The sequence below is a fragment of the Aspergillus foveolatus genome (genome assembly GCF_047715535.1).
Source record: "Aspergillus foveolatus strain CBS 279.81 unplaced genomic scaffold BDW70scaffold_12, whole genome shotgun sequence".
Lineage (NCBI taxonomy): Eukaryota > Fungi > Ascomycota > Eurotiomycetes > Eurotiales > Aspergillaceae > Aspergillus > Aspergillus foveolatus.
The window spans coordinates 451,618-463,710 of NW_027396076.1; the positions used below are offsets into that span (position 1 = coordinate 451,618).

A 12,093-nucleotide genomic window follows, 5' to 3' on the forward strand; every position below is an offset into this window, starting at 1 on the left:
GTCCGGGGGTCAAACCTGACTTAGTAAGAATTCATTACTCCAGGCGAACCTCAACGATCATCACAGAATCTCTGTCGAGTGACTTGCGTCTCTCTGCTTATACCCCGTTAAACACCTCGCTTTGTTGGTTTTTGGGTCCTAGTTCCTTTTGGCTCTCTTTATCTTTATTTTTTAGGGGCCTACTACTTACCTTCTCTTCACACACTGCGAAGTTGGAAGCTCTTTACTCGGTGCGGTGCCTGTATCGCTTCCCGACATCGAGTATGGGCGATAACATGTCCGAGGCGGATAAGGTTAGTTTGAGTTTGCATGCTGTTGTTACTTGTCTGTCTACCTCAGAGCTAAAAAATGCTATCCTACAGATCCGCAGCAAACGTCTAGCAAAGCTTGCGAGTGCGAATCCACCAACGTCCGCGGAAACAAGCAGTGAGCCGTCATCCGCGGCCTTGACCCCTCAGGCCCCAGAAGCATCACGACCACAGTCCGGCGAGACTATCGCACCCTCACCAAGGTTAGAACGAGAAGGATCGGAAGGGAAACGAATCAAAATCACGCCGACGTCCGCAGCGCCCGCCGAGCAGCGACCGCAGTCCGGAACAGTGACACCCGTCTCGAACACCCCACCTCCGCCCAAACAAGAAGACACGCTCGAAGCATTTGAAGACCGGACATTAAGCGCCGTCTTCAAGCTGACATTAGATGAGAGCCGCCAAAGGGATATCCATGGACAGAGATTGACGTTCCTTTCGGGGTTGCGGAGTGAGCTGGAAGACCAGAACCTGAGCTTGAGGATTAATACCGCCGTTCTGGATCAGGCTTTGCTGGAAGCGGCGTCGAGTCAGCCTGATGGGAAGCCGCTGGATTATCTACTGCCGTGCTGGAAACGGGTGACGCGGCTGCACAAAGGCTTTCGAAAAGCTCGCAATAATGATCCCAAGTTCGAGGTGATCTGTGAGGCGCGGCGGTTGTGTATGAGCTATGCAGTGTTTGCTCTTACCATGCCGGAGATGTTCGGGTGAGTATCCTTGGGTAGGATTGTGAGGAAAGGATAGTCACTAACTGTGCGGTTATAGTCTTGAGCCAACTGGGCGTTCGCCGCTCAAGCCATATCTCCTCCTAGAACCGGCAGATGACAAGGGCGTGGATCTTGAATTCTTAAGCGAGGCTGTTAAGAGGTTCGAGGAGGATGAGACCATTAAGCCTGCTTTTATCGCGGCCGTTGAGGAACTGAGTCGGGAACTCTCCTCGATGGGGATCAATGATGATTACAAGCCATACGTGACTGTATGTTAATCTACCCTCACCTTTCAGTCCTTTTCTCAACTGCCGCAGGCTCTGCGAAACCTCGTTCGCCATTCCGCCATTGCCTCTGCTATTACAGAGTCGTCCATTTTCAACCACACACGGGACCCCGCTTCATTCGAAAAGGAGACCCTTCTTGGACCATGGTTTCGCCTTTCGCCCTTGCAGGGTGACGCTACGATGTCTTTCTTCTCCGCCCCTAAGTCGAGAGACCAGGGCTACATCCTAAATGCTCAGCGGTCGATTCGCATGGTCCAAGAGTTGCTCAGCTCTGATATCCTTGATATCATCAACCATATGGTTCGAGCTTCGGCAGAGGCGAGAAATAGGATTTTGGACTGGTTTGCGGCGGCTCTGAACATCAACCACAAGCGAAGGGCGATGCAGGTAGACCCGGCTACTGTTTCTTCTGACGGGTTCATGTTCAATCTTACCACTTGTCTGGATCATCTCTGTCAACCGTTTATGGATGCGAACTTCACTAAAGTAAGTCTTAACGCATGTGACCGAGTTTCTCATATTAACAGTTTATAGATCGACAGGATCGATATTGAGTATTTACATCGAAACCCTCGTGTTGACATGAGGGACGAGACCAAAATCAATGCTGACCAGCACGCTTCTGATGCCTTTTATGCAAAGAAGTCTGAAGGCACATCCAACTTCATCACCGAAATTTTCTTTCTGACGGCTGCCGCCCATCATTATGGTAGTGAATCGCTGACCTCTAAACTGGACACGCTTGAGAGAGACCTGAAACACATGGAAACTACTCTTGTTAAGCTTGAGGCCGAGCGACCTAAGTGGTCGAACAACCCGGCTCAGCTTAGATTGTTCGAGATACAACTGAAGAGGTTCAAGGACAAACTGGACATGGGGCTGGCCCTGAAGTACAGTCTCCAAGGCGTATTGTTCGACGATCAATGGCAGTTCCGGTCAATGACTTTTATGCGCTATGTTGTTGTTTGGCTGCTCAGGGTGGCTTCGGGCAAAAACTTTCCCAGAGAACAGCTTGTTCTGCCTCTTCCAGAACAACCGCCTGAAGTGTTCAAGTGTCTCCCTGAGTATTTTGTGGATGATATTGTCAGCAACTTCAAGTTCATCATGTGGTGTATGCCGCAGATCATTACGGCAACCCAAGGTGACGAGCTCGTTATGATGTGCATTGCCTTTTTGGAGTGCTCAGGGTATATCAAGAATCCTTATCTTAAAGCAGGTCTCGTTTCAATCCTGTACCGAGGGACATGGCCTCGCCCTGGTGGCGCAACAGGTGTCCTGGTTGACCTATTGAACTCGATGCCCTTTGCTAATGAGTATCTGTTGCACGCTTGCATGAACTTCTACATTCAAGCCGAACACACGGGTGCCCATACTCAGTTCTATGACAAATTCAACATTCGGTACGAGATCTTCCAGATCATCAAGTGTGTATGGCCCAACACGCTCTACCGAGCGAAGCTCCTCAACCAGGCCAAGCACCACCTGGATTTCTTCGTTCAGTTCGTCAACCTGCTTCTCAACGATGTCACCTATGTCCTCGACGAGTCGTTTGGCAGTTTCAAGACAATATACAACACTCAGCTGGAGCTGCGCAATGAGGGAGCTAGCATGGATCCTGCCGTCCGCCAGGAGAAGGAAGAGCGTGTTGCGCAGGCCCAACGTAGCGCCAAGTCGTACATGCAGTTGACCAACGAGACCGTGGCCATGCTCAAGCTCTTTACAGAAGCCCTAGCGGACTCGTTCACCATGCCGGAAATTGTTCAAAGATTAGCGGACATGCTTGATTATAACCTGGATGCTATGGTTGGCCCGAAGAGCTCCAATCTGCGTGTCGAGAATCTGCACGATTACGGGTTTAGACCACGAGCGTTGTTGAGTGAGATCGTGGATGTCTATCTGAATTTAATGGGCAAACAGAACTTCATTGTTGCCGTCGCCCGTGATGGACGCTCGTACAAACCTGCCAATTTTGAGAAGGCTGCCGAGATCCTGCGCAAGTGGAATCTCAAATCTCCAGAGGAGCTGAAACGTTGGGATCAGCTTCGGCTGAAGGTCAAGGAAGCTAAAGAATCTGATGATCAAGCAGAGGAGGATCTTGGAGAAATCCCAGACGAGTTCTTGGACCCCCTTATGTACACATTGATGGAGGATCCTGTTATTCTCCCTGCATCTAAGATCTCGATTGATCGCTCGACACTCCGTGCTCACTTGCTGAGCGATCCGCACGACCCCTTTAACCGAGTTCCATTGAAGATGGAAGACGTCGCACCTGGTATCTATTTTTGCCCCCTTTATCTTTGAGGATTTCAATAAGCTAACCAGTCCATAGATACCGATCTTAAGGCCAAGATTGAGGAGTTCAAACGGCAAAAGATTGCAGAGCGACGAGCAGCGCAGCAGGGGCAGGTTGACCAGATGGACACATCCACGGGCTGAAGGAGTATTAATAGCATTCTGAGGACTACGGAGTTACATGACACAATACGATACTTATGCATCATGATGTCCTTTTTGTTTTTATGTAGAACTGTCACGTGTGCCACTGACATCACGAATCGTCTCTTGAGCTTCGAGACGATCGATCTGCAAACTACAACAAACACATCAAACCTCTACTCCCACTTATTCTTCCTTCAATTGTTTTTTTCTGAGATCCTAAAGTCAGATACCCTGACGAGCCTAGATATCAACTCGTTTCACAAAACTTAAGCTGAGTAGGGTCTTTTGATTTGACCAGCTACGTCAGCCAACGTTATCTCGTAACTATCTAAGCTTGAGCCATCAAGCTCGCCCTTTGACGGAGCTATGGGCTCATTTCTGTCCTCAACGCTCAATGGCCTCCCTTCCCTACGAGACTTCATCCTCCCAACCCCAGAGGCCTACGTAACACTGCTCAATATCTGGCAGTACTTTCCGCTCGTAAGACAAGCCATACTCCCTCACTACCTCAAGCAACCCCTTCTGGTACTTACAAATCCCCAGATAACTGTAGCCCAATGGCTTACGGCCTGGCACCCAGCAGGCAAAACCTCCAAAGACTCGATTTTCAACATTCCCGGCCGCATCGCCTGGTTTGCTATGGAAATCGTCGGCCCCATAAACCTCCTCTATATTCTCACAACCCTTCCCGCAAAACTACCGACTCTAGATATACGTACTCTTCCGCTATCCAATAAGCTTGTGGCATCACTCTACGTGCTCCATTACGTGAACAGGGCAGTCATCTCCCCGTTCTTCGCAGCGCCGAGCATGTCACCTATCCATGTTTTCATCGCGGTATCAGCAGCGGCTTTTAACTGGGTCAATTCGACTTGTCTTGCTTGTTGGCTTGTCGGGTACAATGTAACCACTGTGCCGGGTTACTATCCTACTTCCGGTTTGGGCGCAGCTGAAGCGGCCTTGATGACACCCGAAAAAGTCCTTGAGGATAGTTTGTCCAGTACGGTGGGAACGTCGCTGGTGATTCCAGCTGTTGGACTAGTTTTGTTCTTCGTTGGAATGGCCGGAAATATCTATGCCGAGCGAACCCTCTTCGCGCTTCGTCGTGAGGCAGCAGACAAACAAGCCAGTCAAACTTCGACCAACGGCGCAGACGCAAAAGACTCGACAGACGGAAAGAAGCCAAACAAATACCACAAGGTTTACATTATACCCCCAAAATCTGGCCTTTTCGCATCAATTCTCTACCCACACTACGTCTTTGAGTGGCTCGAATGGACTGGTTTCGCTCTCGTGGGCACCACAGTCTTCCCTGCTCTTTCGCCGCCGTCTCTGATCCCCGATGTACTCAGTACCGCTTTTAGAAGCACAACCGGCGGAATACCAGGCTTCGGGCTGGGACTGGGCTCGGGCAGGACGTTGTCTGGTGCTGCATCTACACCTACCTCTACCGTGCATCTTGCACCCTGGCTTATACCTGCTGTTTGGGCGGCCGGGAAAGTGAGGCTTCCCGTGTTGCCGCTGCCGGCGATGGTGTTTGTTGTTAATGCGGTGAGCAACATGTTGCCGCATGCGAGGTGGGGGAGGAAGTGGTATGTTGAGAGGTTTGGGGAGGGGAAGGGTGGTGTGGAAGGTAGGGGGGCTGTCATGCCGTTTGTTTCTTGGTTGTAAGGTTAAGATCTCCAATGCTTTCCCTTGCGTGGATATTGGTTATTGTAAGAAATTGTCGATGATTGAATTGTACAGGACTGCATGTTCTATAAACCGTTTTAGGATAAGTTGTTGGGAAGTAAAGATGTAAAGATGTAAAAAGAATTCGGTGCAGGTTACAAAAGGGTGCGTTCATATCTGACAATCAATCGTCCGACTGGGTAGAGACGGTCTTGAAAGGAATAGACTACTGATAACAGTTCACAATCAAAGAGAGTAAGTATGAAATCAGAGGTATGATTTTGGCCCCTAGTGTGATTATACACATTGTTGAAATATATGGACATCGGCCCAACCGACCATCGCTCATGCTCCTGCAATCCCAATAAGATTAAAACGAAACCCACGCCAGGGGAATCATGTCGATGCTTGGCTAACGCCGATGTTGAATGTAGTAAAATGTTGAACTCCGTTACCCCCAGGATATCTCTAATATAACCCCGAACCCATATGTTGAACTTTTGGTATCATCATCATAACTCATTAAAGGAAAGAAAAAACTTTCATCCTTCTCGGGACGACATGGTTGACAATGTCGCCCCCACCTTGGGTCATTATTAAACTGTTAGAATTATTTGGCGTACTTCTCACGGAAGTACTTGGCCGCCTGGACCAAGTTGGAGAGAGCAGCCTTGGTCTCGGGCCACTGGCGGGTCTTCAGGCCACAGTCAGGGTTGATCCAGAGCTGCTCGGGGCGCAGGTACGCAAGCATCTCCTCGACACGGTCCTTGATCTCCTGCTCGCTGGGGACACGGGGAGAGTGGATGTCGTAGACACCGGGACCGATGTGACGGGGGTAAGCCTCGTCGATAAAGACCTTGAGCAGCTTGGCATCAGACTTGCTGTTCTCGATGGACAGAACGTCAGCATCCAACGCGGCAATGGCGTGGAAGAAGTCCTGGAACTCCGAATAACAGAAGTGAGAGTGAATCTGAGTGCCGTCAGACACACCGCTAGTGGACAGACGGAAGGCAGCAACGGCCCACTGGAGGTAGTCCTCACGCTCCTTGCCAGCACGGAGAGGAAGACCCTCACGAAGAGCGGGCTCGTCGACCTGGATGACCTTGACACCGGCCGCCTCGAGGTCAACAACTTCGTCGCGCAGAGCCAGAGCCAGCTGCTGAGCCTGCACAGACTGGTGGACATCGTCACGAGGGAAGGACCAGCGGAGACAGGTGATGGGTCCAGTAAGCATACCCTTCATGGGCTTGGACGAAATCGAAACTGCGTACTTGGACTCCTTGACAGTCATTGGAGCTGGACGAGAGATGTCACCGACGATAATCGGGGGACGCACGCAACGGGATCCGTAACTCTGAACCCAAGCGTGGGTGGTGAAAACGTAACCGGTAAGACGTTCACCGAAGTACTGAACCATGTCGTTACGCTCGGGCTCACCATGAACCAGAACGTCAAGGCCGAGCTCCTCCTGGATCTTGACAACTTCGGCAATCTCCTTCTCAATGAACTTCTCGTACTCCTCAGCAGTGATCTCGCCCTTGGTGAACTTGTTTCGCTGGATACGGATCTCCTTGGTCTGAGGGAAAGATCCGATGGTGGTGGTAGGGAAAAGAGGAAGCTTGATGGACTTGGTCTGCTCGGCGATACGGACAGGGAAGGGAGACTTGCGGTTGTGCTGCTCAGGGGTGACGGCAGCCTGGCGCTCCTTGACCTTAGGGTCGTTGGTACGCTTGGAAGAGGCACGAGCCTGCACAGACTTGGCGTTGGCCTCGAGCTGCTCACGGACAGCAGCGGGGCCCTCCGTTACAGCCTTGGCGATGACAACAACTTCGCTGGTCTTCTCAACAGCAAAGCTGAACCAGTCCTGAACTTCAGGGTCGAGATTCTTCTCGCTGGCAAGAGTGTGGGGAACGTGGAGAAGAGAGCTGGAGGTGGAGACCATCACACGGTCCTTGCCAAGCTTCTGGATAGCAAGCTCAACCTTCTCAATGGCAGCCTTGAAGTTCGTCTTCCAGATGTTACGGCCGTCAACAACACCAGCAGAGAGGACCTGCTTGGGACCAAGAGCGCCAATAACAGAGTCGAGCTGCTCAGGGTTGCGAACAAGGTCAATGTGAATACCGTAAAGGTTGTGAAGAGCAGGGAGGACATCGATGTTGTGGACAATGTCACCGAAGTAGGTAGCGAGGACCAAACGAGGAGCCTGGGCACCAAGAGAGCCAAGCTTCTCGTAGGCAGGCTTGAAAGCGTTCTTAGACTTAAGGGGAAGGTCAAAGACGAGGACAGGCTCATCAATCTGAACGTCCTCAACACCAGCCTCCTTGAGCTTGGTGAGGAGCTCGACGTAAAGAGGAAGAAGTTCGTCGATCTTGGAGATGGGGTCCAAGGACTGACCGCGGTCAGCCTTGGCTAGGGTCAGGAAAGAAACAGGACCAAGGATGACGGGGCGCGTGATGATACCAGCCTCCTTGGCCTCGAGGAACTCAACGACCGGCTTGGGGTTGGCAGCAAGCTTGAAGGTCTGGTTATCCTGGAGAGTAGGCTTGACGTAGTGGTAGTTGGAGTCAAACCACTTCACCATCTCCAAAGAGGGGACATCAATGGCGGGTTGGCCATCCTTGGCAGGCTTCTGGAGACCACGGCCCATAGCGAAGTACTCGTCAAGGGGGTGGAGGTTGTACTTGGAATAACGCTCAGGGACAACACCAAAGAGTTGGATGTGGTCAAGGACCTGGTCGTAGAAAGCAAAGTCATTGCTGGGGATGATGTCGACACCAGCATCCTTCTGGATCTTCCAGTGCTCCGCACGAAGTCTCTTTCCCTCGCTCAGGAGTTCATCACGAGAGATCTTCTCACCCCAGTAAGCTTCCGTGGCCTTCTTGAGGTCACGGAGCTTTCCCATACGCGGGAAACCGAGAACAGCGCTGCAAAAGAAAGCAAGATCAGTATATTCCAACCATTGGAAAATGCAAGCAGAGTGAGAACATACGATTGGACCATTCTGACAGGTATCTGCGTACGGAAAATCGAGAAAAGACGGTGGGGGCGGGGTCGTAAGAGGAATGAGAGAATATTTGTAGAAGATAAACAATGCAAGCACGGAAAATCAAGATAAGAACAAGAGACAATTCACAAATCTCTTGCAGAAGGGAAGATGAAGAGGACAAAGGGGGTTGTGAGAGAAAAGAAACAGGAGGGAGGGGAAGGACAGCTAAATACTAATCCTGGAGGGGAAAAAGTTGAGTCCCTTCGGTGTGGAATTCGGCGAATCAGAAAAACCGGAAGCGGGGTACGCTACCTCAGTTCTGTACGAGTTCGTACCGTACACTATCGCAATTTACAATTGCAATTACAACCTCCCGGTTTCAACTAGAATGCATCATCCTGCTAGTCAGTCGGCCATTGGTGCATAAGCCTATGCTTACTGCCTGCTTATAAGACGAGTCTTGATGGTTGATGGATAATGTTTGCATTGGACTTGTATATGTATGATTGCGACTGTTTTCAGTACTGTTGGTAGGAATGGCGTGATGGGAACTTTGAGTTTGCGTATTTTTGCCATCCATGGGTCAACTTCATGTGTCAGAGAAAAAAACACTCCGAATCTAGATCGCCTCCGAATGTGCTCCGGGATCGGCCTGCTATCTGGCAGACGTCTGGGCAAGAAAATCACTTCTAGGCAGTCTGATAGTACGCTATTGTCTGTCTTTCTGTACTAAGATCTGAGGTGAGATTCATGTCAAGTAACTAGTATTCCAGCGTGAGACCGAACGGACCGTCTGATACTCTACGGAGTAAGCTGACTCGGAGTACGGACTCTACGGAGTAGGAATGCTTACAGGTTTGTAAGGGAATTTTAGCCCGACATTGGGACAACTGCCCTAAACAATCCATAGACTACAAAACACTCTGACCGCCGATATTCTGACAGCTTTGACTTGAGCCTGCTAGCTTGAGCCGGACCGTAGACCAGATGGACGATGGCTCTGCCTCCCTTTTTCGGTACCATGAACAGGGAATCCTCGCTCCTGCCTAAACAGGACAGCTATGGCCATGCTCCTCCGCCTGACGTCCAGAGGGATGGTCAACGATCTTGTGCCGTGTCCGCTTCTTATAATGCTTGACCATCCAGATCTTGTCAATGGTATGGACTCTCCTAGCAGAGCAACCGCGGCTCAATGGGTTTCCTCTTCTGCCCCCGGCTTCGAAATTACCGCAGGACCTCAGACTCGTCGGAGGCCGAGCAATATCAGTTGGAGCAGACAGGGTCGTTCTCTCCCAACCATGAACATCGCGAAGGTGATAATAGATGCACTCCCGTCTAGAGTCCACCCTCTAACTTAAGCCAGCCATATCATATTCAACTGATCGAAGCGAGCGCCGTCTGAGCACATCGTCCGGCTTCTCTGGTAGGCTTCGCAGAAGATTCTCTCGCGATGCTAGGAACTTGTATAGACAGCCCAAAAAGTCGGATCGAGGACCGTTGCTTCCATTTCTACATCCATCCCATCGCCCTGCCGTTCGTGCGGCACCGATCACGTCTCCTGAGTTTGGGGGCAGTTTGATGAGTGAGAGAGGATATGACAGCGATGCGCAGTACATTGCGACACCAAGGCACCCGATATGCATTGCTGAACACCAGCCCAGAAATGGGATGGCAATGTCTCATCGTCACCAACCTCCGCCTCTACGTGAGCACGATTTGGGACCGCCGCGAAAGCAACCCTTTGGGCTGACGGTGGACACCAAGGGTGGTTCTCATGAACGACCCCCGTACCATGGAGATAGCGGCGAACCTCAATCATCCTGGCGCTCTCGAGATCAAGAATATCGAACCCGCCATGCTATGCAGGAGTCACCGTCTACAAGTTTCCAAAACGTGGACCTTGCAAGTCCCCTGGGGAGCCTCAATAACAGACCCTCGAGTCCTTGCCCCAGCGTGACCAGAGCCTGGGCACAAGAGCGGCCAGCACCGATGGTATCGCCAGTGCCCATAAGAGCTCAAGGGATGCATCGCCCGCATACACCGCCGGCTCTAATGAGGTCCCCAATGACCGGAGGAGGCTCTTTTGAGGAGGGTATGTGTCGACGTTCCGGCGGTGGAAACAATACAGAAGCACCGGATTACCCTAGTCATCATGCACAACCACCGCAGGGCTATGGTGCATCCGCAGAGTCCGTATCCGGCTGTCCTCCGCAAATTGCTGTTAGGAAACGACACCAGCGGCCCCGAAAAGACATGATAACAAATGGCGAGCAGTCTGTGCACCTGGGCGAGATGCATATCCACAGGGTGCTCGCTTCTTCCGGATCCACTTCTCACATACAACCCCAGAATCACCCTTTAGATGAGAATCGCTCCTCTAGCTGCTCAGGGGCGTGGAATCAGAACAGATGTGGAGCGCTCAACGGCCCACCGATGCCCCCAATCTGGGATGCCGCGGAGACGAAGCTGTCACCGGCGCTGCCTGGCTCCATTCAGGATTTGCGATCGCCGTACTCTCCGAAAACCAGCATATTATCCGCAGGCTTCGATCATGATGAGCCGAGCATTCCCAGTTTTTCTCAGGGCTCTTCTGGTAATGTACCAGCAAGACAGCCTTATTTGCCCTCTGAATACGCTGCTGCTTCTACTGCTGCTGCTGAAGAGGCTCGTGCATTAAAGAGCAAGTTTACTGAGCGGTTTAGTTCAGATCGATCTATAAACCACGCTTTGGTTGACTCACACGGAAGCGACGCTAGCATTCCTCCTCGCAGAATAAGCATCGGATGGATGTCCGAGGGTCGACGAATTGGTTACGGATATACGCTTGTGTCGCCAGATAGTTCGAGCGAACCACGGGAACAAACGCTCTGCGGACCTGCAGGGTCTGGAATTTGTAAATCCGTCGATATCCCTAAGGGGACTCCCGCAGGCAGCATCATGAGCAAGAACTCTGTAAAGCAGAGGTCGCCTATGGCAAAAGAAGATAGTAAAGGGCTTCCCAAAACGAACCGGTCGAGTTTTGACTTATCATCTATCCTTCAGAAATTCAACTTTTCCCGCTGGGCGGCCTCAAACTTTGCCCTGAAGTCAAGCAATAATAGTGACGCAGGAAGCTGTGATTCAGGCGGCTCTTCTTTGTTTGGAATCCTCACAAATAAGAAAAAAGTCCAACCAGAGTCTAACCAAGAAACTGAAAATCCCTGGGAATTTTGTTCCTGGATTCGCCCAATGCAGACCTCGGGCCAGCAAGCACCTCACCAGGGCAGTGTTGGATCCTCTGGGCATGCGGAAGCACAACTGCTGGAGAAGCTAGCAACGCTTCGCCGGCGAGGCGGTGCATGGGCAACAAAACGAAAGGTTTCGGAGCTTGCCCGTAACCTTGAAAAACGAGCAGACCGCGCGGTAGCGAACATTGCTGCATCGGATCGCGTTCCCGTTGCGCAACGGACTGCGACACGAGTACTGAGACTGAAAGCGTCCGCTAGCAGAGAAGGGCCTCGTGGTTTGCAAAGCAACGGCACTGCATACTCGGGGTATCAATTCGATGGTCACCAGAGTCCTCAGGTTAGACCTCCCATGCGGACAAGCACAGGAAGTTCAGGGGACTGGGATAGCTTGTACGAAGAGTGTCTCGAGCGGTGCTCGATCCCTGAGTAATAATGTCTGAGGAACGGCAAAGGTAGTCACGTCACAAT

General features: G+C 51.3%; 4 protein-coding genes across 4 annotated transcripts; 3 read left to right on the forward strand and 1 right to left on the reverse strand.

Annotated features, from left to right (window-relative positions):
• Positions 1–109: 109 nt before the first annotated feature.
• BDW70DRAFT_17308 (ubiquitin-ubiquitin ligase UFD2) lies at positions 110–3,902 on the forward strand. Its single transcript, XM_073743445.1, has 6 exons — positions 110–293; positions 363–1,015; positions 1,074–1,284; positions 1,333–1,788; positions 1,837–3,574; positions 3,632–3,902. Exons 1-6 carry the CDS (start codon positions 264–266, stop codon positions 3,736–3,738), a joined length of 3,195 nt encoding a protein of 1,064 aa, XP_073598090.1. The 5' UTR covers positions 110–263; the 3' UTR covers positions 3,739–3,902.
• Positions 3,903–4,107: 205 nt separating this feature from the next.
• Positions 4,108–5,412, forward strand: BDW70DRAFT_158127 (3-oxo-5-alpha-steroid 4-dehydrogenase family protein; the record flags this gene model as incomplete). The annotated part of the gene is made up of 2 exons (XM_073740472.1): positions 4,108–4,221; positions 4,285–5,412. 2 exons carry the CDS (start codon positions 4,108–4,110, stop codon positions 5,410–5,412), a joined length of 1,242 nt encoding a protein of 413 aa, XP_073598091.1.
• A 69-nt stretch (positions 5,413–5,481) lies between these two features.
• BDW70DRAFT_132362 (5-methyltetrahydropteroyltriglutamate--homocysteine S-methyltransferase) lies at positions 5,482–8,628 on the reverse strand. The gene is made up of 2 exons (XM_073736142.1): positions 8,402–8,628; positions 5,482–8,336 (listed from the first exon to the last, which is right to left on the reverse strand). Exons 1-2 carry the CDS (start codon positions 8,410–8,412, stop codon positions 6,023–6,025), a joined length of 2,325 nt encoding a protein of 774 aa, XP_073598092.1. The 5' UTR covers positions 8,413–8,628; the 3' UTR covers positions 5,482–6,022.
• A 1,444-nt stretch (positions 8,629–10,072) lies between these two features.
• Positions 10,073–12,055, forward strand: BDW70DRAFT_158129 (uncharacterized protein; the record flags this gene model as incomplete). The annotated part of the gene is made up of 1 exon (XM_073740473.1): positions 10,073–12,055. One exon carries the CDS (start codon positions 10,073–10,075, stop codon positions 12,053–12,055), a length of 1,983 nt encoding a protein of 660 aa, XP_073598093.1.
• Between the last annotated feature and the right edge of the window lie 38 nt (positions 12,056–12,093).